This window comes from Amblyraja radiata, chromosome 13, assembly GCF_010909765.2.
Source record: "Amblyraja radiata isolate CabotCenter1 chromosome 13, sAmbRad1.1.pri, whole genome shotgun sequence".
Lineage (NCBI taxonomy): Eukaryota > Metazoa > Chordata > Chondrichthyes > Rajiformes > Rajidae > Amblyraja > Amblyraja radiata.
In genome coordinates this window covers 56,190,072-56,211,273 of record NC_045968.1, presented here as the reverse complement: position 1 = coordinate 56,211,273, position 21,202 = coordinate 56,190,072, and the positions used below count along the sequence as shown (strand labels likewise).

Below are 21,202 nucleotides of genomic sequence, written 5' to 3'. Positions count from 1 at the left end.
AAGGCACACAGTTCAAAAAAACAAGGGAACAGCAAATAAACTGAAAAATACCGTTTTGTCTGGTGTTTTGTGCGTGGGAGCTTCTTGTGTGCGTTACGCAGGCAACCAGACGGTATTACTGTGTTAAAACAATAAATATAATGTGCTTCTTGTCAAGGGAGGGAAGTGGGAGGAGATAAAGTTGTTCATTGTCATGCACACTTGTCATTGGCCCGCCAGGGAATTTGTGTGCCCCCCATGTTTTAAAAGCGATTTACTATGGCTGCCAGTGCCCCAGGCCGTCTGTCCCCGCGACCGGGGAGGGGGAGTGTGTGTGAATCACCCGATGTGGGTATCGGGAGGGTGAATCTCCCTGTGTGTGGGTCAGGGTGGTGGGGGTGAATCACCCCGTGTGTGAGTCGGGGTCCAAGGGGGTGAATCAACCTGGTGTGGGGGTCGGGTGCCGGTGGCGGTGTCCCAGTCAGTGACTCTGGGTAGGCGGAGTGATCAGACTGTCACAAACTCTGCTGCAGTTGCCGGGTTTTCGTCCCTGTGTATCCGCTGCCCAGAGCCGCGGCCCCGCTCCACACAGCCCCGCTCCACACGGCCCCGTGTGTGCGTGCGCTGCCGACCCACAGCCCGTCACAGTGCGGCCGAACGGGGGAGACGAATCGGTGGGCGGCCATGGCCGGACAGCGCTGACAGACTGCCGGAGAGTGGGGGCTGTCCCGAGGGATGCGCTCCTTCGGCCGCTTACACCTTGGTGCTCAGGATCACAGTGCCCAGTCACCCTCCAGCCCCGGGCGGTCTTGTGTGGGGAAAATGACCCCCACCCTCCCATCTCCCCCGGCCAGGGATGTGATGGACGAGAGGATCTGGACCAATCGCTGACAGGTCCTGCCCCACGGTGACATCATGTCCATTATATTCCTTTTCTGCGTTGCGTCAGTTCGGTTAGTTGGCTTTTCGGCGTTGTGCCCTTTCAGTTATTTGGCTTTTAGGCGTCCCGCCCTTTCGGTTATTTGGCTTTTTGGCATTGCGTCCGTTTGGTTATTTGGCTTTTTGGTGTTGTTTCTGTTCATGTTATTTGGCTTCCACTTCTTCTCTTCGGCATCTCGTCCTTCGACGCCACGTCCGCACACGTCCAGAACCAGGGCTCGCAGTTTAATAACGGGTAGGCTATTTTGGACTGAGATGAGGAAAAACTTTTTCACCCAGTTGTGAATCAGTGGAATTCTCTGCCACAGAAGGCAGTGGAGGCCAATTCACTGGATGTTTTCATGAGAGTTAGATTTAGCTCTTAGGGCTAAGGGAATCAAGGGATAGGGAAAAAGCAGGAACGGTGTACTGAATTTGCATAATCCGCCATGATCAGATTGAATGGTGGTGCTGGATTGAAGGGCCGAATGGTTTACTCCTGCACCTATTTTCTATGTTTCTTTCTAAATGTCCATTAAAATACTTCTCAAATGATCTGCAATTTTGCAGATACTTACAGGGCACCACGAGCCACAAGTGCTTCAACATTATTGCTGTCTATTTCTAGAGCTTTGTTGTACTCATTCATGGCATCTACATGACGTCCTGCTTTAAAATGGTCCACCCCAGCTTTGACACTGTGGGAAATAAACAGAAATTCAATTCAATGCGGGATCAGATATTTGTGAACATATTTCTTCCCATGCATAAATGTATGCAGATATATTTAATCAACAGCATTTTGTTTAATACAGTGCCATAATGTTTGGGACAAAGACCCATCATTTATTTATTTGTCTCTGTACTCCACAATTTGAAATTTATAACAGAAAAAAAATCACATGTGGTTAAAGTGCTCATTGTCAGATTTTAATAAAGGCCATTTTTATACATTTTGGTTTCACCATGTAGAAATTACAGCTGTGTTTATACATAGTTCCCCCCCGCCCCCCATTTCAGGGCACCATAATGTTTGGGACACAGCAATGTCATGTGATGAAAGTAGTAATGTTTAGTATTTTGTTGCATATCCTTTGCATGCAATGACTGCTTGAAGTCTGCGATTCATGGACATCACCAGTTGCTGGGCGTCTTCTCTGGTGATGCTCTGCCAGGCCTGTATTGCAGCCTGTAAGGGTAAAAAGATCCTAATGGGAGTAATCTACAGGCCCCCAAACAGTAGCCTGGATATAGGGTGCAAGTTGAATCAAGAGTTAAAATTGGCATGTCGTAAAGGTATTGCTACGGTTGTTATGGGAGATTTCAACATGCACGTAGACTGGGAACATCAGGTCTGTACTGGACACCAAGAAAGGGAGTTTGTGGAGTGCCTCCATGATGGATTCTTAGAGCAATGCTCCATCAGCTGTAGCAGAATTGGGGACAGTCTGGTCCCTCCGCCTACCCAGTCACTGACCGGGACACCGCCATCGGTACCCGACCCCCACACCAGGTTGATTCACCCCCACCACCCTGACCCACACACAGGGAGATTCACCCCCCCCCCCCCGACACCCACACCGGGTGATTCACATACACACACACACACGCACACACACACACTCCCCCTCCCCGGCCGCGGGGACAGATGGCCTGGGGCACTGGCAGCCATAGTAAATCGCTTTTATAACATGGGGGGCACACAAATACCGGCCCTTCTGTTCATGGAGTCCATGCCGACCATCGATCATCCGTACACATTATCACTGCTACACAATAGCGTTAATTCAGAAGCCAATTAACCTGTATCCCCTAGTTCTGCTCTCACTGCCCCTCCCTCAGACAGAACCGCTAAGAGTTCCACATGTGACCACATGGGTTTTCTCCACATTCCAAAGGTTTTGTGCAGGTTTGTAGGTTAATTGACTTCTGTAAATTCCCCCTAGTGTGTGGGATGAGAAAGTGGGATATCATGGAACTAGTGTGCTGGTGAGGCAAAGTGCTGTATATCTAACCTAAACCTGCCTATTAACCCCCCCCCCCCCCCCCATATTAATCTATTGCCAGGCTTTGTCCTTGTCTCTTCGAGCTTTCTTCCACGCCCTCCCCACCACAATCAGCCTGAAGAAGGGTGCCGAGCTGAAACATCACTTATCCATGTTCTCCAAAGATGCTGCTTGACCTGCTGAGTCACTCCAGCACTTGGTCCCTTGGTTTGTCCACAGAACAGTTATACATATTTTAGAGAAACTTGGTTAAATTACTACAATTCATTTTCTGGCCTAATAGTTAACCAAATTGTCATCACGTACCACTTGAATGCCCAAGATGCCGATTGTTTCTTCCTTAAGGCTGGAGCATAATCATCTCCGTTAAAATTTTTACTGTTGAAGGAAGAAAAGATTCATCAAATTTCATTAAATTATCGTTATACCATTTTGGAATTCCAGCAGCATTTGTAAGACTTGTTCACCAGTTTGAGTAAACTTTAAATAACTGAAGCATAAATCAAGAAGATTAATATTTACTTGTCATCAGTAAGTAGTCATTCAATAGTGAAAATTTATGATCAGTCACAAATTTATCAACTATCATTTAGCATTTGAAACTCCATGATCTAGCGAATATTTCCTGCATTTTTTTGTATTATTTCAGATTTCTAGCATTTATATTTTGTTGCAGGGATAGTATCATGGATACGCGACAATGATGTATGATTTCACTTTTGCATCCAAGGCCACAACACAAATGAAATCATTAATGACCAAAAGCAACAAACAAGTTGCAGTTACGTTAATGAAAAGCAAAATGTTATAAATGTCAAGTTCAAAAAGCCTCTAACAACCCACTGGGTCATTCTTGTCACAAGTTGGCTTTATTCCAAAATTAAACCCATCAACAACACATTATTTAAATGGTATCTGTTCTACTTTCATTTGGCTTGAGTATTATGTGATGCTGATACTATAACTTTGTGCCACCGATCTAAAGCACTTTCATATCAGCAATATTGAATAACTCGCGTTTTTTTAAAGTTCCATTTTTTTTCCAACAGTATATGCTTGGCTGGTCATTGTTGGTATGTTGATGCAGATTTCACCCAGTCAAGTTGAACTTGGAAAAATGAAGCTTTCATCAGACAACCTAAAATTAATAGAGTTATCCACCAGAGCAGTTGGTGAATGGCTTGATCTATTCTGGTCTACGATCATTGAATTCATCCTGCCTCTATTTTATTATGTTCCTGTGTTGTAATGGTGGAGATGAGGGTAGAACCATAGTAGCATAATGGACAATAGTAATGGCCTTCAGAGGGAAAACAGACATTGAAGGTGGAGAGGAGCAAATCAAGCAGGAATATTATGACAGCTGGAAAAAGATTAGAAATAGGGCATGTGTTCTTTTTCCCAGATACTGGCGAAAAATAAGAGTCCAGATTTGAATTCTTAATTAATCCAGAAATTTCATGTTTTGAAACAATAAATACAAACATGTCTAAAAATATTCTTTATTTTCCCCTACTTCAATTCTTCAGCTGTTCATATTCCATCACACGCCTCGGCCATTTTCAACTCTGCATGCCTCTAACATGGGTAGGAAAGAACAGCAGATGCTGGTTTAAATCGAACGTAGACACAAAATGCTGGAGTAACTCAGCAGGTCAGGCATCTCTGGAGAGAAGTCTGAAGAAGGGTCTCTACCAGAAACATCACCCAGTCCTTCTCTCCAGAGATGCTGCCTGACCCGCCGAATTACTCCAGCATTTTGTGTCAACCTACCTCTAACATGGCCTCATTTCATCCTCGAAATTTTTAACAATTTGAAGTATCACCAGCATTCTGCCACATTGCCTGATCTTCACAAACTACATATTTTAAATTTTTGCTCGTAATTCTCTCCGCATCCTTCCTCAATTCTGGTTGAACAATCTTGACAATCCTTTCAATTCCAAATTTTGTTTTATATTTGCATGATTTCCGCTGGACCAATGACAAGAGCAGCATGATTGTTGCTCTATCAAGCACTTCTCTAAACCCTTGTTAAATCTCTCTTCCATCAATCTGGCAATGCATCCTAATATATCCCTCCTCTATACCCATCTTTAAAGGGATTATATAGGCAAATTTGACCTGTTTGTGAAGGAGAAAAACTAAATATTTGGTGATGATGGAGACAAAGACAAAAATGTTGTCAATTAATTGAAAATGTTTTTTTTTTTGCAATCTGAATTGATTGTTACTTCAGACAATTAATCTTCTGAAACGCAGCCTCTAAATATTAATTCTGAACATATCACCTCTGTAATCCTCTCATCAGAGACGATGATTCAATTTCACTAATTCCAAGTTTGCCCAATAAATATTCAACTGTTGATGGATTAGCAAATCCAAGCGTTTGGTGCAAAACGTTGTCATATGTTTCCATAACATGACTATCCAGCGTTGAATTCTGCCTGTAGTCAAGAAAACAAGTTATTATAAAATGTTAAATGTCAGAGCAGGAATCATTACAAATGTTGCCTGACAGTGCCACTGAACAAAAGGAGGAGCCGGCGTGCTTTGTATCTTTGGTCAGAGCCGTAGGTGGCTGCTATTTGTATACATTGGGTGGACAAGCAAAGAATTTCACTGTGCCTTGTCACATGTGACAATAAAGTATTCCATTCCATTGTACTCATTAGGCCAGGAACATACCAGACCAGAAAGAATCTCAACGTCATCATCTTCTCCTATTTGATGAAATGAGAAGTAAATGACACATATTGAACATAAAGGATTGTCTCTCTGTGACAGATGTTGTCTTTTTGAAGAGATGTTTCAATCATAAATATCCTCATGGGTGGTTGGATTTAAACTTAACTTTATTGAACCGCGTGAAAGTACCTATGTTTCAGAACTATTTCATATTTTTTGAAGTGCTTTGGGTTAAAGGTACTATGTGAAATATATTCTTAAATGAACATAAAACCATCCACATAACACAAGGCAGAATAGTTTGTCAGCCAGGATGGATCACATTGGGTTATTATTAGCGAGACAGTGAAAGGAGTAAAGTAGCAATATGCTACATAATCTGATAGCAGTAAATCGTATACAATCTGCAGAAAAGGAATGTGAAAGCAAAGCCACAACAGAAGGAAAGTTATTTATTTTCTGGCAAAATAAAAATAGGAGTTAATATTTCATAAAATCAGTCTCTGAAAGTTAAAAGAACATTTAAAAATATTGTTAACTAATTGTTATTTATTAACTATTTCAGGACAACCTTGACCAACCTGCATCTTGTATCAAATTTTTGAAACAGCTCAACAGGTGGCACATTGGTGTTGCGGTAGAGCTACTGCCTTACAGCACCAGAGACCCGTGTTCGATCCTAACTATGGGTGCTTGTCTGTACGGAGTTTGAAAGTTCTCCCCATGACCTGCGTGGGTTTTCTCAGAGAACATTGGTTTCCTCCCACACTCCAAAGATGTACAGGTTCATAGGTTAATTGGCTTGGTATAAATTTAAATTGTCCCTAGTATGTGTAGGATAGTGTTAGTGTGGGGGGATCACTGGTCGGTGCGGACACGGTGGGCTATAGGGCCTGTTTCCGCGCTGTATCTCTAAACTAAACTGTTTTCATCTTAGCCAGTTCATTGGAGTCGAGGATGGTAGAGGTTTCCCCGGTAGGAAAGTGAGAGGTAAATGACAATGCAGACATGAGAGGTCAAATAGCCTTCTCCTGCTTCAATTTCTTAGCTTCAAACTTCAACAATGACTTGGAGCTTAGTGTCTGAACATTAAACTTTTTCAAGCATTGTCTGAGTAATGTAATTCAATGTCAGTGGTTACAGCAATCTTGGTTATGGAGAGGGGATGAGGTAAACTGAATAGTTTTCCATTTGTTCTGCAAATTAGCTCCATTCCAACAGGGAAATTAGAGGTACGATGCAGTACTGCAGATCGGCAGGGTGAGAAGTTTGGTGCTATGACACAGCTTTGATTGGCCCCAGCCTCCATTGGGATTGTTTTTTGATGGGCAGGATCACAATCTGCATAACACCAGGTAGTATCCAAAGCATAGTAATACATTTGTAGGCATTGCCAAATTTGAAAAAGATACTACAGAATCCCTCGATTGATAGTCATACATTTTTTAGGCCAATAAATGTCCACATATTGGTGATGCTCTGTATGCTCTTCGTGTACTTATCACAGAACGAAAACAATTTCCATTTTTGTTCTTGCTTGTTGGAATTTGCATTGAGTCTGAGAAGTGGGAGCGGAGGAAGATCTTTCCAACTATCTTCGCTGTTGCAGACAACAGGGTGATATCTCTGCAGTTCACACCACAACATTTCCTTTACCATGTTAAAGTGTTTGGCAGAAATTTTGCCTGCTCCAGATATCACCTTGTATTTCAACTGCCTTTTCATCCCGTTGCTCAACTGCGGAAGTGCTGACTGTCACAGACAGTTCACTCTCGGAGGAATCAAAGACAGGTGTCTTGATTGAGGCAACCCGTTTCACAGGATGGGTGGAGTTACATTCCAAACAAGTGGCCCATAATTGCAATTTATCAGAAAGCAAAGCCGTGCCATCATTGCACGAGTCCAGAGACAGGAATTAGAAAAGGAGACACTTTGCATTGAATTATTTACTTTTTTTCCCCATACAGAAATATCTTAAATTTTGGGGTAGTGATTTACGAATTCTGCAAGAACTAAATTCCATAGCCCAAATGGCCCCAACGCGAAGGTCGCCTGTACATGTCATCGGGCAAGTGATTGGATGTCCTTATGGTCCTTGCTCAATGACTTAAGGGCCTGTCCCACTGTACGAGGTAATTCAAGAGTTCTCCCGAGTTTTCCCGATTCGAACTCGGAGAATGTCCGTAGGAGTTTGTGGATGTCTCGTAGCGGCTCGTACGAGTAAAAAGTAACAATTTTTTTCATCACAAGTATTTCTTTACTCGTGGACATTTTTCAGTGTTGATAAAACGTCACGGGTTTACAGGATTTCCCGAGTACCTACCGTTAGCATTACGAGTTGCTACGGGACATCCACAAACTCCGCTACGGACATTCTCCGAGTTCAAATCGGGAAAACGCGGGAGAACTCTTGAATTACCTCGTACAGTGGGACAGGCCCTTAAATCTAACAGGTTGCAATATCCAGTTTGCAGATCTCTTACCACCTTCTCTGATGAAACGATACGATACGATACAATTTATTTGTCATTTGGACCCCTTGAGGTCCAAACGAAATGACGTTTCTGCAGCCATACATTACAAACAAATAGACCCAAGACACAACATAATTTACATAAACATCCATCACATTGCTGTGATGGAAGGCCAAAAAAATTTATCTCTCCACTGCACTCTCCCCCCTGATGTCAGAGTCAAAGTCAAAGCCCCCGGCGGGCAATGGCGAACTGTCCCGCGGCCATTAAAGCCACGCCGGGTGATGCAAGGTTGCACACCGGGTTCTTGATGTTAGAGCCCCCGTCGTGCACTCGCAGAGTCCCGCGGCCATTCCAAGCCGCGCGGGGCGATGATGTAAGGCCCCGCTCTAGGAGCTCTTCAACCCCGCAACTCGGGCGGGTGAAGTCGCCGTTGCGGGAGCCCTGAAAAGCGGTCTCCCTCCAGGGACCCGCGGGCTCCCAGTGCCGCCGTCCGCCAAGCCCGCAGTTGCAGCCTCCGAAACTCCGGAGGTCGGGCCGCAGCAGCGCTCCACCACCGCTCCACCCGCTCTGGACTCGGCCAGCTCCGCGACGGTGAGGTGAGTAGTCGGCACCAGAGACCCCGGTCTTCCTGTTGGAGGCCACTCCTCGTTGCAGCCCCAACGACAACGGAGACCCGACAAAGAAAAGGTCGGGTCTCCCGTGCAGGGAGAGATTTAAAAGTTACCCCCTCCCTCCCTCCCACCCCACCCCCACCCCCCCACACACATACCCCAACAAAATATAACAAAAACTACATAAAAACATAGACATAAAATAATAAAAACGCAGACGGACTGCAGAGGCCGCTGCTGACGAGAGTCGCGCTGCCCACCGACAAGGTGTTGATACAAGGCCCTACTCCAAACATTTCGCTGGGAAGAGCATGCAAATGGAGTTAGGTTTTTCTAATCCTTCATTGCAAATCGGCATTCCTGAAGATTGTGTCAGTTCTAAGTCTGACATTGAAGTTACCATGGATTATTAACTGGTTTCTATTTTAGACCAGCATCTTGTCTACAGATTGTAATCACAAGGGTGCAGGTCTCAGATGACAGTTTGAAACACATAGAAACAGTTTAAACACATAGAACCGTATGGAGAAGCCAACAATATAAATTTTCTATTATTCAGTTTGACAGAGGGGAAGATTAAATAAAGATTCTCACTGTAGGATTTTTTTAGTACCTGTAGTATGTAGGAAGATCTTCATTACTAATAACACCCAATTTCCAATGAGAAAGGCGAGACGGAAGAACTGAAGGGCGCAAAGTTACTGCAAGTCTTTCATGGTATCGATCAACATCTTTTACAACAACTGTAAAACAAATTATTTTACAACAAATAAACAGGTGAAAGTTGAGATCAACATTTCAGCAACAATAATTTTTCAATAAGTATTCATATCAATCGTTGATACCTCTTACAAGATCTCCTACTTGAAAGTAAGACAAAGGGTCTTCGTGTTTTCCAAGTGATGGTACATCTCTCACAGGACACAGTGCCTGTAACAACATTTTAAGCACTTAATCAATGCTTGTTCAATTTCCTTTTGTGTAAAGGCAGACTTCTAAAGTAAAAGCTGGGCAAGTTAGGAAAGTTTGATTAAAATAACTGTGTACTTAAATATCTGGGCTGAGTTCAAATTTTTACATCTATCTGAAGAAAAATCAGGCAATTGCCATTTTTCTTAAATTATTACAAGCCAGATAAAACCTAATTTAATTAAAAAATCATTATGTGGTGACCATGCAATTAGAAGCCTTAGGATGACTGAAGTCATCCGTGTGGGTATTATACCTTAATGTTCAACTCATCAAATGAAATAAATGTAAAGTACACTAATTTTATCACAAAGCGATAGATTCCTTTATATCCCAAGCTATGTATAAGATTAAAAAAAAGAGTAAATGGATCCTATATGTGGGTAAATTGGTAAGTATTTTCTCACCCCTGTCAAACATACACTGATCCATTTATTCTTCAATACATCGTTATTGCAATATTATGTTTGATAATACAAGGCATATGAATCATAACCTTACAGTTATTTCCAAGGATTCAACGTCCCGCACAAGGTCCCCTCCAAGACAAATTAATGTTACAAAGAACCCAAATTCGCGAATAGATGCAACTCGTCCAATCACAATATCCCCACGCTCAATATCACGGAAGAAGTACTGTCTTTTGTCCTCATTTGGAACCTCCATTAACTGTTCCAAAGGAGGCATAATTGCATAATAATCTGGAAAAAAAGGGAAAGAAATTGAGATATTTAGGAATATTTATTTCTATATCACAAACCAATTAATTATACTTTTATCCCAAAGCAAATTCCAAGTGAAATAAGGAGCATAATATTTATTCTAAAAAATCACTTAATTTGAATAAAACTTCTAATGAGTTAGCTAAATTATTTTCTGAATTATTACTGATTTTCAATCTGACAAAGCAGAATTAATAAAAACTAATTACTAAAGCATTTGAATTTTTGTGGATCTGGAGAAATTCAATGAACAAATAACTTGCCTTTCTGTACATACTTAACAGCAAATAAAGTAATTTTGGAAGTGTTGTCAGCATTGTCCATGCAGTAAATGCATTCATTAATTTTCCGCAACAATAAACGGACAGATGATCTGCCTTTGTTGCTGGCTCAGGAATAAAGATTGAATACATTCTGCAAATATGTAATTTGCATTGAACTAAGTTTGTCTGAAAATGGACACACCAAATAGTGCATCACTCCCTCAGTACTCCAGACAAATACACATCCTGTTTATGTATTCATACCTCTGAAATTGTATCTGGACCCACTAGAATCACCTGACACCAAAATGATTTCAGAATGCTCTTGGACAGTCACTCATTTACTTCAAGATATTTAAGGCAGAGGTAGAGGACTAGCTCTTATTCCAACAGTTTTATCAGGAAATTTTGCTGGGTCTATGAGGAGGAAAGAAGCATTAATTTGTCAAAATAGTGTTGAGGGGAAAAATATTTTGTGTTTATTTAAATAATATGATATAGACTATTATATTTATTTGTTTTCCGCTTTTTCCTAATGTGTGGAAATGGCAAAAAGAAACAACGCTCAGATAACTCTTGCATACAAATCACCTTCTGTTTCTTCGTCATTCAGTTCAGTGCTGGGAGTTGATTTCCACGATGGAGCAAACAGAAGGTCTGCTTTTCTCGCGATGAGTTGCTGTATACCAGTATTATCAATTCTTCTATCCTTTCTGCAAAACAAGAGTGTTTTATATCACAATTAATTATGTGTATTTTGATGCTACCCATACAAGCATAATTAAAAATTTGCACACCATGACTGAGCAGATTAACTTGTTTCATCCCAAAGTTTATGAATTTGTACATGGAAAAAATAAAAGCAATAAAAGGCATTAAATATGCTGCCCTACATTGATGAAATAGTGATCACTTAACATGTGGAGTATTTTGTATTTTCAGGCTATAAAATAGTTTTAGGCAAAATGGAATGCACGATACTTTTACTCAAATTGACTCGGATTTTGATCATGTTAAAGATATTGCAAAAATTCACCATTTCCTTCAAGCATTCAAATGAAGATGAAAGCAGTATTTTTCACAAGAATATAAATTGGATCAAGACTCTGGAAGAATGTCATTTTCATTATATATCTTTTTTATATATCTTTTTTTAAATATTAACAATTTCCCAAAGACATCCTGTTCTAACTGCAGAAGCACAACTGTCCCAAAGATCATTCAATGCATTTCGTCTATTTCTATTTGCATACATCACAAATAAAGTGATGTATAATCCAGAATATTTCAAATATATCTCAAGGCCAGATTCCTTTTCATAAATATGGCCTGGCCACAAAGATAAAAAAACCCCAGCCGCTTGTGAAAATTAAATACGGTCAAGAGATTGTCAGTTTTGGTATGACATCATATTTTCTGTATTTCCTGACAATATAGGAGGCCGTGATGGCCCATTGAGTTCACGTTAGCTCACAAAACAATCATCCCTGGAACAGCAGAATGATAATGACACCTCTGTCAAACTATTTACTATAACTCTGTCTTCAATACCATAATTCCAATCAATCTCCTGAACACACCACACTGCAACTGGATCCTTGACTTCTTGACCTATAGACTTTAATCAGCAAGGACAACACAATATTCCCCACAATAATTCTCAAATTCGATGCCCAGCAAGGCTGAGTTACCAGCTACTTCCTGTGCAGATAAATTCTGCTCTAACTCCATTTACAGATGACACCACCATAGTGACCAGGTTCTCAATGTAGAGATGAAATACAGGAAGGAGATAGAGAGCTTAGTAGCATGGTGTCAAGGCAACAACTTTTCCCTCAATGTCAACAAAATGTTGGTCCTCAACTTCAGGAAGAGGGATGGTGTAAATGCCCCAGTCTGTATCAATGATGCCGAGGTGCAGACAATTCAGCACTTCAAATTCCTGGAAGCAAATATCACTAACAATTAGTCCTGGTCCAACCACATTGACACTACAGCCAAGAATTCACACAAATGCTTCAAATTCCACAGAAGGCTAAAGAAATTCAGCACGTCTCCAATGACTTAACAATTTCTACAATTCGTCTGCCCAAGACATTGCAGAGCAAGTCAAGTGTTTTATTGTTGCAATGAAATTCTTACTTGCAACAGCACCACAGATAAGCAAACATAGTACTCTGTAAATCCCATAACAAAAACAAGTTCAGTACATGTTAAAAAAACAAATAAATACACAATAACAGTGCAAAGTCAAAAATAATATCTCCACGTCTATATAGTTTGGAGCCTATTTGGAAGTTGTAGAGTTTAATAGCCTGATGGTTATAAGGAAGAAGCTGCCCCTGGACCTAGATGTTACAGTATCAGGCTCCTATACCTTCTTCCCGATGTCAGGAGTGAAGTGAAAGCATGGTTAAGATAGTGTGGGTCTCTGATGATGCTAGCTGCCCAATGGAGGCAGTGAATCTTGTAGAGGTGGTGGGGAGGTCTATAACCGTGATGGACTGAGCTGTGTTCATTACTTTTTGCAATCTTCTTCGTTCCTGGGCGTCCGAGTTGCCAAATCAGGCCGTGATGCAACCAGTGCAATATGCTCTCTACCATACACCTGTAAAAGTTGAAGAGAGTATTCGCTGACATACCGAATCTCCTCAATCTTCTAAGGAAGTAGAGGCGTTGACAGGCTTTCTTTATGATTGGATCAATGTGCTAAGTCCAGGACACATCTTCAGAGATGCACACCCAGCAATTTTAAGCTTTTGATTCTCTCCACCACCATCTCGTCGATGAAGACAGGTTTGTGGATCCTCGCTCTTCCTCTTCCATAGTCCACAATCAGTTCCTTTGTCTTACTGACTTTCAGAGTTGTTTATGCAGTCCTGTCTATCACATAAAACAGCCTCCTCCCCACACTTCACCGTCCCTCCCCCCCAATCAACTCCATCTATACTACACACTGCTTCAGGAAAGCAACCAACATAATATAGGAGCACTGACGCCCCAGTCATTCTCCCTTCTCCAGTGCCCTGCCTGTCAGAAGATACAAAAGCTTGAAAGCACGTCCTAACAGTTTCAAGAACTGCTGCTTTCCTGCTGCTCATATGGCAGTGGTGAATTCCTGATCTTCTGTTCGACTTTGTGGCAGCTCCTGCTCTTTTCTTTAACTCTGTACTTTCTCTGCAGCTGTAACACTCTTTTCTGCATTCTGATTATTTTTCTCATTTGCAGTTCATCATGTACTCATGTTTGCCTGGACAGCAGCATCTGTGACATAATGAACCAATAGTCGTCCCTGTAATCTATTCTCTCCTCATTCCCATGAACTATCCCTGAGGATCTGAGGTCAGAATTGAATCCAGGTAACTAGAGCTGTGAAACAGCAGGTGCACTTGCACCTCCTCCAACCACATCGACCGTATCCGCTGTTCCAGGTGTGGACTCCTATATATCGGCAAGGCCAAGTGCAAGCTCGGCGATCGTTTCACTGAACACCTCTGCTCCGTCTGCCTAGTCCTACGTGATCTCCCGGTTGCCAAACTCCCCCTTCCATTCCCACACTGACCTTTCTGTCCTGGGCCTCCTCCATTTCAGAGTGAGGCCCAATGCAAATCGGCGGAACAGCACCTCATATTTCGCTTGGACAGCTTATAACCCATGAATATTGATTTCACTAACTTCAAGTAACTCTAGCTTTCCCTCTCTCTCCAACCCTCCCCTCATCCTAGTTCTCCAACTAGTTTCATTATCATCCAGATTAAATTTTACTAATTGTATGCCTCGTTTTCATCTTCCCCATAGCTAACAATAAACCATTTTACATTTTCCTTTATCATCGTCCCCTTTGATCTGTCGTTTACACACCTTACCCTTCCATATCTCTACGTCTCCCTCTCCCCTGATTCTCAGTCTGAAGAAGAGTCTCGGCATGAAATGTCACCCATTCTCTCTCTCCAGAGATGCTGCCTGTCCTGCTGAGTTACTCCAGCATTTTGTGTCTATCTTCGATGTAAACCAGCATCTGCAATTCCTTCCTACACAACAGCTCCACTAGTTGTGTCAATATAGCACTGAAATCATTCAAGAAAATCTGTATTGTAGCAAACAGATTTACCATTGATTTCATTTTTCTCTCGGACTTTTGTAAGTTTTTAATTAACCTCATCAAATTCCTTCTTTCTGCGCTTGCTTAAATTCAATTCAAACTGCTCTGCTTCACAATAAAACTGTATCACCAGCCACAGGGAACAACTGAGTTTAATGTGCAACCAAAGAATAATTGCCAGAAAGGAGTTTTAATAGGCTGTTAGGATGAAGAATGGAAACTATGCCAGTAGATTCCTGACATGTATCATTGGTAAAGTCATAAGGTCTTTAACGACTTTGTGCACTTAAAAAATAGTTGTGAAGTATTTGAAAAATTAAGCTCTTGGCAGACTGACTTGGTTCTGGTCCATTAAGACTATTCTTATTTAACTGTTAATCAAGAAACTGTTTAACTCTCAACTGAATTACACAGTACATGCTAACCTCACATCAGAAATTGCCATTCCAAACTGTTGCTACCACTTATCCAACACCAGGTTCCTCATGACTTTCAAAACAACTCCTTAAGTCAACCTGAAAAGCAAATTAAAAACACAGGAGCTGGAACTCTAAGAGAGAGAGAGGAAAATACTGAAATACTTAGTTCAACCAGCATCTGTGAAAAGAGAAGAGTTAATGTTTCAGGTCATGATCTTTCTTCTAAACATGAACCTGAAACTCTGTTTCGGTCTCCACGGATGTTGCCATATGTGCTATGTCAGCATTTTCTGTTTTCATTAATAGAATCTCTTCACTACTTTACCAAACACTCTCTATTTTTGCATCACTTCACCTGAAGCTATCAAATTGCTTATCTGCTTCCGGCAAAGCAGAAAGCACACCTTGTATAGGGAGGTTTCACAGTAGTCAGGTCACGACCCTGTCTACGCTACGCTACGTCAAGTGGAGTACACGCGATGAACTGCAGGTAAGCACTCACCATTGTTTCCAGCGTAGCTGGACCGTTAAAACCCGCCAAAATTGTCAATTTTTGCGCTGTAAATAATTATGGAAATCGGGATAAGCGTGAGAGACATTTAGCCTACTTCAGAATTCCAAAAGTGAGGAGAAATGACGGTAGATAGAAGCGAGAGCTGAAGGGACAACAACAGCCAGAGTGCTTGGCGAACATTGGCCGTTTGCTCACTGCATTTCATCAACTAAGACATTATTTGTGTTTTTTTTATTCCTTTGGCATCTAAAAAGTTTCAGAAGTGATAAATCTGGCCAATTACCAAAGGAATCAAGAAAAACCACAAATAATGCCTTACTGTTGATGAAATGCAGTTAGCAAACGCGATAATTCCCATTATTTTCAATTCCGATATCTGCACGGCCAGTGTGCGCCAAGCACTTTAGCTGCTGTTGTCCCTTCAGCTCTCGCTTCCCTTTACCTTCATTTCGCTTCACTTTTGGAATTCTAACGTTGGGTACATGTCTCTCACACTTACCCTGACTTCCACAATTCCACAGCGCAAAAATTCAACATTTTGGCGTTTTTTAACAGGTTGGAAAGTACGTGTTTCTTGCATTAATAACATATACCGGAAGTTACTGATGTCCTCCAGATGGATTGAGCGGCTCCGTGCATCAAGCCCTATGACCCAGTGACCTTACGTGCACACCCCCTATTATTCTCTATGACTGTGGTGCTGTGCTTTCAAGTTATCAAGCTGTGATCAACTGACAAAATCCAAACCATTATCCTCCCTAGTTTCAAATGCAGCTTTAGCAAAATCATTAATAACTCGAGTCCAATTCAATCAAGCTTTGTATCTGTGTTTTCCCCTTCGCCCACAAGATACTACACATATCTCGGTTCAACTCCTGCTCAAACGTCACCTTCGCATCCATTAATTCCAGATATGACTGATTAAAAACTCTTCCATTTGTCCACATCTTTCACAAATGTTTTCACCAAAAAGTACAGCTACATGAGTTTTCTTACAAATTGCATGAGCTGTGCTTGAAAACTACGTTAAAGTGCTACATTTAAATTTTAAGCTCTTTATGGTTTCACCTCCACTCTACTGTAACATCTTAATCCCTGGAAAATGGACCAAACTCTGGACCTCTGATCAACCAAATTCCTTCTGGATCAATCCAACTCTGGTCGTGGTCCAAAGTTGCCTTGACCTCACAATTTGTTTTTTCTTTAACTTCTCCACTTTTAAGATCCAACTTCAAACATCATGATTCCATTCATCATTCCCAGCCACTCTATTTTTGTCTCTGCATTCATGTTTTCATAACACCTCTTTGATGGTTTGAGATATTTATCACATTTCAATATGTATCAATCCGTTATTAAAGTTGACCGCATTTGTCAATTTAAACCAGGTCAAATGGATGAAAACTAGCTTCTGCTGGCAGGAATCAACTTCTACACCTAACAATAAAAGGGACAAAGAAAACAAATCTGAGAAGATAAAAACCAGAAAAGCACAATTAAGCTAACAGCAGAGTTTTAGATCAGTTTGAGTCTATGGTAATTGGTAGACAGCTGCAATATCATTGAGATTATCAAGACTGAAGGTGCAAGGATATGAAACAGGATTCCAAATGCTGATGGGTTAACCCAGGCATATAAATTATTTATGATTCAGAGACAAGTGTAGGAAGTGAACGCCAAGGTTGCAAATATGTGAAATAAAAGGAGGCCTTGGATACATGTTTGGCAGTCTCCAGAAATGAAAGAGAGAAAATACTGCAGAAAATTATCTGGCTACAACTGGACAGTTAGAAGTGGAAGCAGGTTGACACAACATTAGACATCATGTAAGTGTCAAGAACTGTAGACATATTGAGAAGGATGACAAGTAATAATGCATCACAATTACAGTAAGATATGCACAAAATGCTGGAGGAACTCAGCGGGTGAGGCAGTATCTAAGGAGAGAAGGAATGGGCAACATTTCAGGTCGAGACCCTTCCCGACCATTTACTCCAGCATTTTGTGTCTACCTTTGATTTAAACCAGCATCTGCAGTTCTTTCTTACAGTAAGATATGTCTATACAAGAACTTTTATGAGGAAAAGCAAGTGGGACTGCACAGAGAGAGATTTCTTAAAAGATTTTTAGTCACATAACTCTTTTAGTAGATAGAGAATAATGGATGATGGTTATTCTAATGGATCCTAAAACAAAATTACAACACTTACTGTAAATCCTAATGGTGAATACCAATTTAACTTGGATTCAGTCACCCATCAAGCTTGCTGGCTCACCATCCTCTAACCTGTGTTGCCTTGACATTACATATTTTCTGGAACTGTATCTCCAGATACAAACCACTATAATATGACTGCTAAACATTGAGGAATTGAATACAATTCATCAGTATATACATTCTGGCCTACACCAGAAAAACTAGTGAAGCGACTTACTTGTCGTTAATATATTCTGTAGTTAAAAAAATAAATAAAGTACTTCAGAGTGACTCGTTAATTTTACAGCAACATGTTGACGCGCAAAACAAATCCGAAAACTGGCCGAAAAGCTGCGTGTCCGTGACTTCATCTATTTAACTTGACAGGAAATAAACACGCACGCAAACAAGCAAGCAATAGGCCTATCCGGAATCTTTGGGTTCGATAATTTAATAGGTGGCATTTTGTTTACGACTGAATGATCCACGACGCGAAGCTGTGGTGCTGCTGGTTAAAGAAGCCGTGTTGATGCTGAAGCCCAGCTAAACGGATACCGTTTACCTGTGATGCAGCGCTGTTTTCAAGAACTCGGCCGAAACGCTTTGAATGTCTGGGTTCTCATATTGCTCACTTTTCAAAAGGGATAACAAGGTGGGCCCGTGATAACCCACCGCCTGGTGCATGAGATCCTTGTTCATATTCAACATCAATCTAACTGGCACTGAGCAGCGGGCGCCTCATGCTGCCCTGCGCTGCCACGCTGCGGACACCACTCGACGGCCAAGGCCCAGCGGCTCGCAACGCCCACTGCGCCTGCGCAACCGCCGCTCGGCGCCCACTGCGCCTGCGCAATCGCCGCCGCTCGGCGCCCACTGTGCATGCGCACACGCACGGCAACCTTCAAGCTGCCGGAGTGACCAAAGGGTCAGGCAACATCTATGGAGTTAGACACAAAATGTTGGAGTAACTCAGCGGGTCAGGCAGCATCTCTGGAGTTAGACACAAAATGCTGGAGTAACTCAGCGGGTCAGGCAGCATCTCTGGAGACGGACACAAAATGTTGGAGTCACTCAACAGGTCAAGCAACATCTCTGGAGATAGACACAAAATGCTGGAGTGACTCAGCGGGTTAGGCAGCATCTCTGGAGACAGACACAATATTGTAGTAAGGCATCTCTAGAGAGAAGGAATGGGTGACGTTTCGGGTCGAGACCTTCAAACTGAGTCAGGGGAGAGGGAGACACAGATGAGGAAGCGTAAGGTGTGAGAATTAGACATCAAAAGGGATGGAGATAAAGGAAAATGTAGAATAGTTAATTGTTTGCCAGGAGGAGGTGACAACTGAGATAGAATTTAATCAGGGAGACAGTCAGACTGGTTGGAGAACTGGGAAGGATGGAGAGAGGGAAAGCAAATGATGTTGTGGGAATCACAGAGACATGGCTGCAAGAGGGCCAGGACTGAATATTCAAGGGTATAGCACCCATCGAAAAGACAGACAGGTGGGCAGAGGGGGTGGGGTTGCTCTGTTGGTGAGGAATGAAATTCAGTCCCTTGCAAGGGGTGACATTGAATCAGGAGATGTGGAGTCAGTATGGATAGAACTAAGGAATGTTAAGGGTAAAAAGACCCTAATGGGACTAATCTACAGGCCCCCAAACAGTAGCCTGGACATAGGGTGCAAGTTGAATCAGGAGTTAAAATTGGCATGTAGCAAAAGTAATGCTGTGTTATGGGTGATTACAACATGCAGGTAGACTGGGAAAATCAGGTTGGTACTGGACCCCAAGAATGGGACTTTGTAGAGTGCCTTCATGATGGATGCTTAGAACAGCTTGTATTGGAGCCTACCAGGGAGAAGGCAACTCTGGATTTAGTGTTATGTAATGAACCAGATTTGATAAAGGACCTCGAGGTTAATGAGCCATTAGGAGGTAGTGACCGTAACATGATCAGGTTTAATCTACAATTGGAGAGGGAGAAGAGTAGATCAGACGTGTCAGTGTTACAGTTGAATTATGGGGACATGAGGGAGGAGCTGGCCAAAGTTGACTGGAAAGATACACTAGCAGGGATGACAGTGGAACAAAAATGGCAGGTATTTCTAGGGATAATACAGAAGGTGCAGGATAAGTTCATTCCTAGGAGGAAAAAAGATTCCAAGGGGAGTAAGGGGCGACCATGGCTGACAGGGACGTCAGGGACAGGGTAAAAATTAAAGCGAAGAAGTACAACATAGCAAAGACGAGCGAGAAGCAAGAGGATTGGGTAATGTTTAAAGAACAACAGAAGATAACTAAAAAGACAATACGGAAGAAAGAATAGGTACGAAGGTAAGCTAGCCAAGAATATAAAGCAGGATAGTAAAAGCTTCTTTAGTTATGTGAAGAGGAAAAAATTAGTTAAGACCAAAGTTTGACCCTTGAAGAGCGAAAAATTGAGTTTATTATGGGGAACAAGGAAATGGCAGATGAGTTGAACGGGTACTTTGGATCCGTCTTCACTAAGGAGGACACAAACAATCTTCCTGATATAGTAGTGGCCAGAGGATCTGGGGGTGACGGAGGAACTGAAGGAAATCCACATTAGGCAGGAAATGGTGTTGGATAGACTGATGGGACTGAAGGCTGATAAATCCCCAGGGCCTGATGGTCTGCATCCCAGGGTACTTAAGGAAGTGGCTCTAGAAATCGTGGATGCATTGGTAATAATTTTCCAATGTTCTATAGACTCAGGATCAGTTCCTGTGGATTGGAGGGTAGCTAATGTTATCCCACTTTTTAAGAAAGGCGAGAGAGAGAAAACAGGGAATTATAGACCAGTTAGCCGCACATTTGGACAGTAGTAACAGGATCGATCCGAGTCAGCATGGATTTACGAAGGGGAAATCATGCTTGACTAATCCTCTGGAATTTTTTGAAGAAGTAATCAGGAAAATGGACAAGGGAGAGCCAGTGGATGTAGTGTACCTGGACTTTCAGAAAGGATTTGATAAGATCCCACATAGGAGATTAGCGGGCAAAATTAGGGCACATGGTATTGGGGGTAGAGTGCTGACATGGATAGAAAAGACAGGAAACAAAGAGAAGGGATTAACGGGTCCCTTTCAGAATGGCAGGCAGCGACTAGTGGGGTACTGCAATGCTATGAGAATGCAGGGTGAATTGGACAGGTTGGGGGAGTGGGCAGATGCATGGCAGATGAAGTTTAATGCGGATAAATGTGAGGTTATCCACTTTGGTAGCAAAAACAGGAAGGCAGATTACTATCTAAATGGCGTCAAGTTGGGAAAAGAAGTACAACGGGATCTGGGGGTCCTTGTTCATCAGTCTATGA

General features: G+C 42.0%; 1 protein-coding gene across 4 annotated transcripts in view; it reads right to left on the bottom strand.

Annotated features, from left to right (window-relative positions):
• The window catches only part of ttc14 (tetratricopeptide repeat domain 14), a 29,653-nt gene extending 10,985 nt beyond the window's left edge, over nt 1-18,668 (bottom strand). For 2 of the 4 annotated variants that reach the window (XM_033032150.1, XM_033032147.1), the window contains exons 1-8: nt 18,428-18,668; nt 11,225-11,346; nt 10,150-10,349; nt 9,525-9,609; nt 9,293-9,422; nt 5,195-5,350; nt 3,210-3,281; nt 1,476-1,595 (exon numbers count right to left, since the gene is read on the bottom strand). In XM_033032150.1, the coding sequence (XP_032888041.1) occupies nt 1,476-1,595; nt 3,210-3,281; nt 5,195-5,350; nt 9,293-9,422; nt 9,525-9,609; nt 10,150-10,349; nt 11,225-11,346; nt 18,428-18,573 (1,031 nt within the window). In that variant the 5' untranslated portion in view covers nt 18,574-18,668. Of the gene's footprint in view, nt 1-1,475; nt 1,596-3,209; nt 3,282-5,194; nt 5,351-9,292; nt 9,423-9,524; nt 9,610-10,149; nt 10,350-10,633; nt 10,828-11,224; nt 11,347-18,427 lie in introns of those variants that run through there. The other 2 variants (XM_033032149.1, XM_033032148.1) reach the window with 2 other exon arrangements.
• Nucleotides 18,669-21,202: the final 2,534 nt, after the last annotated feature.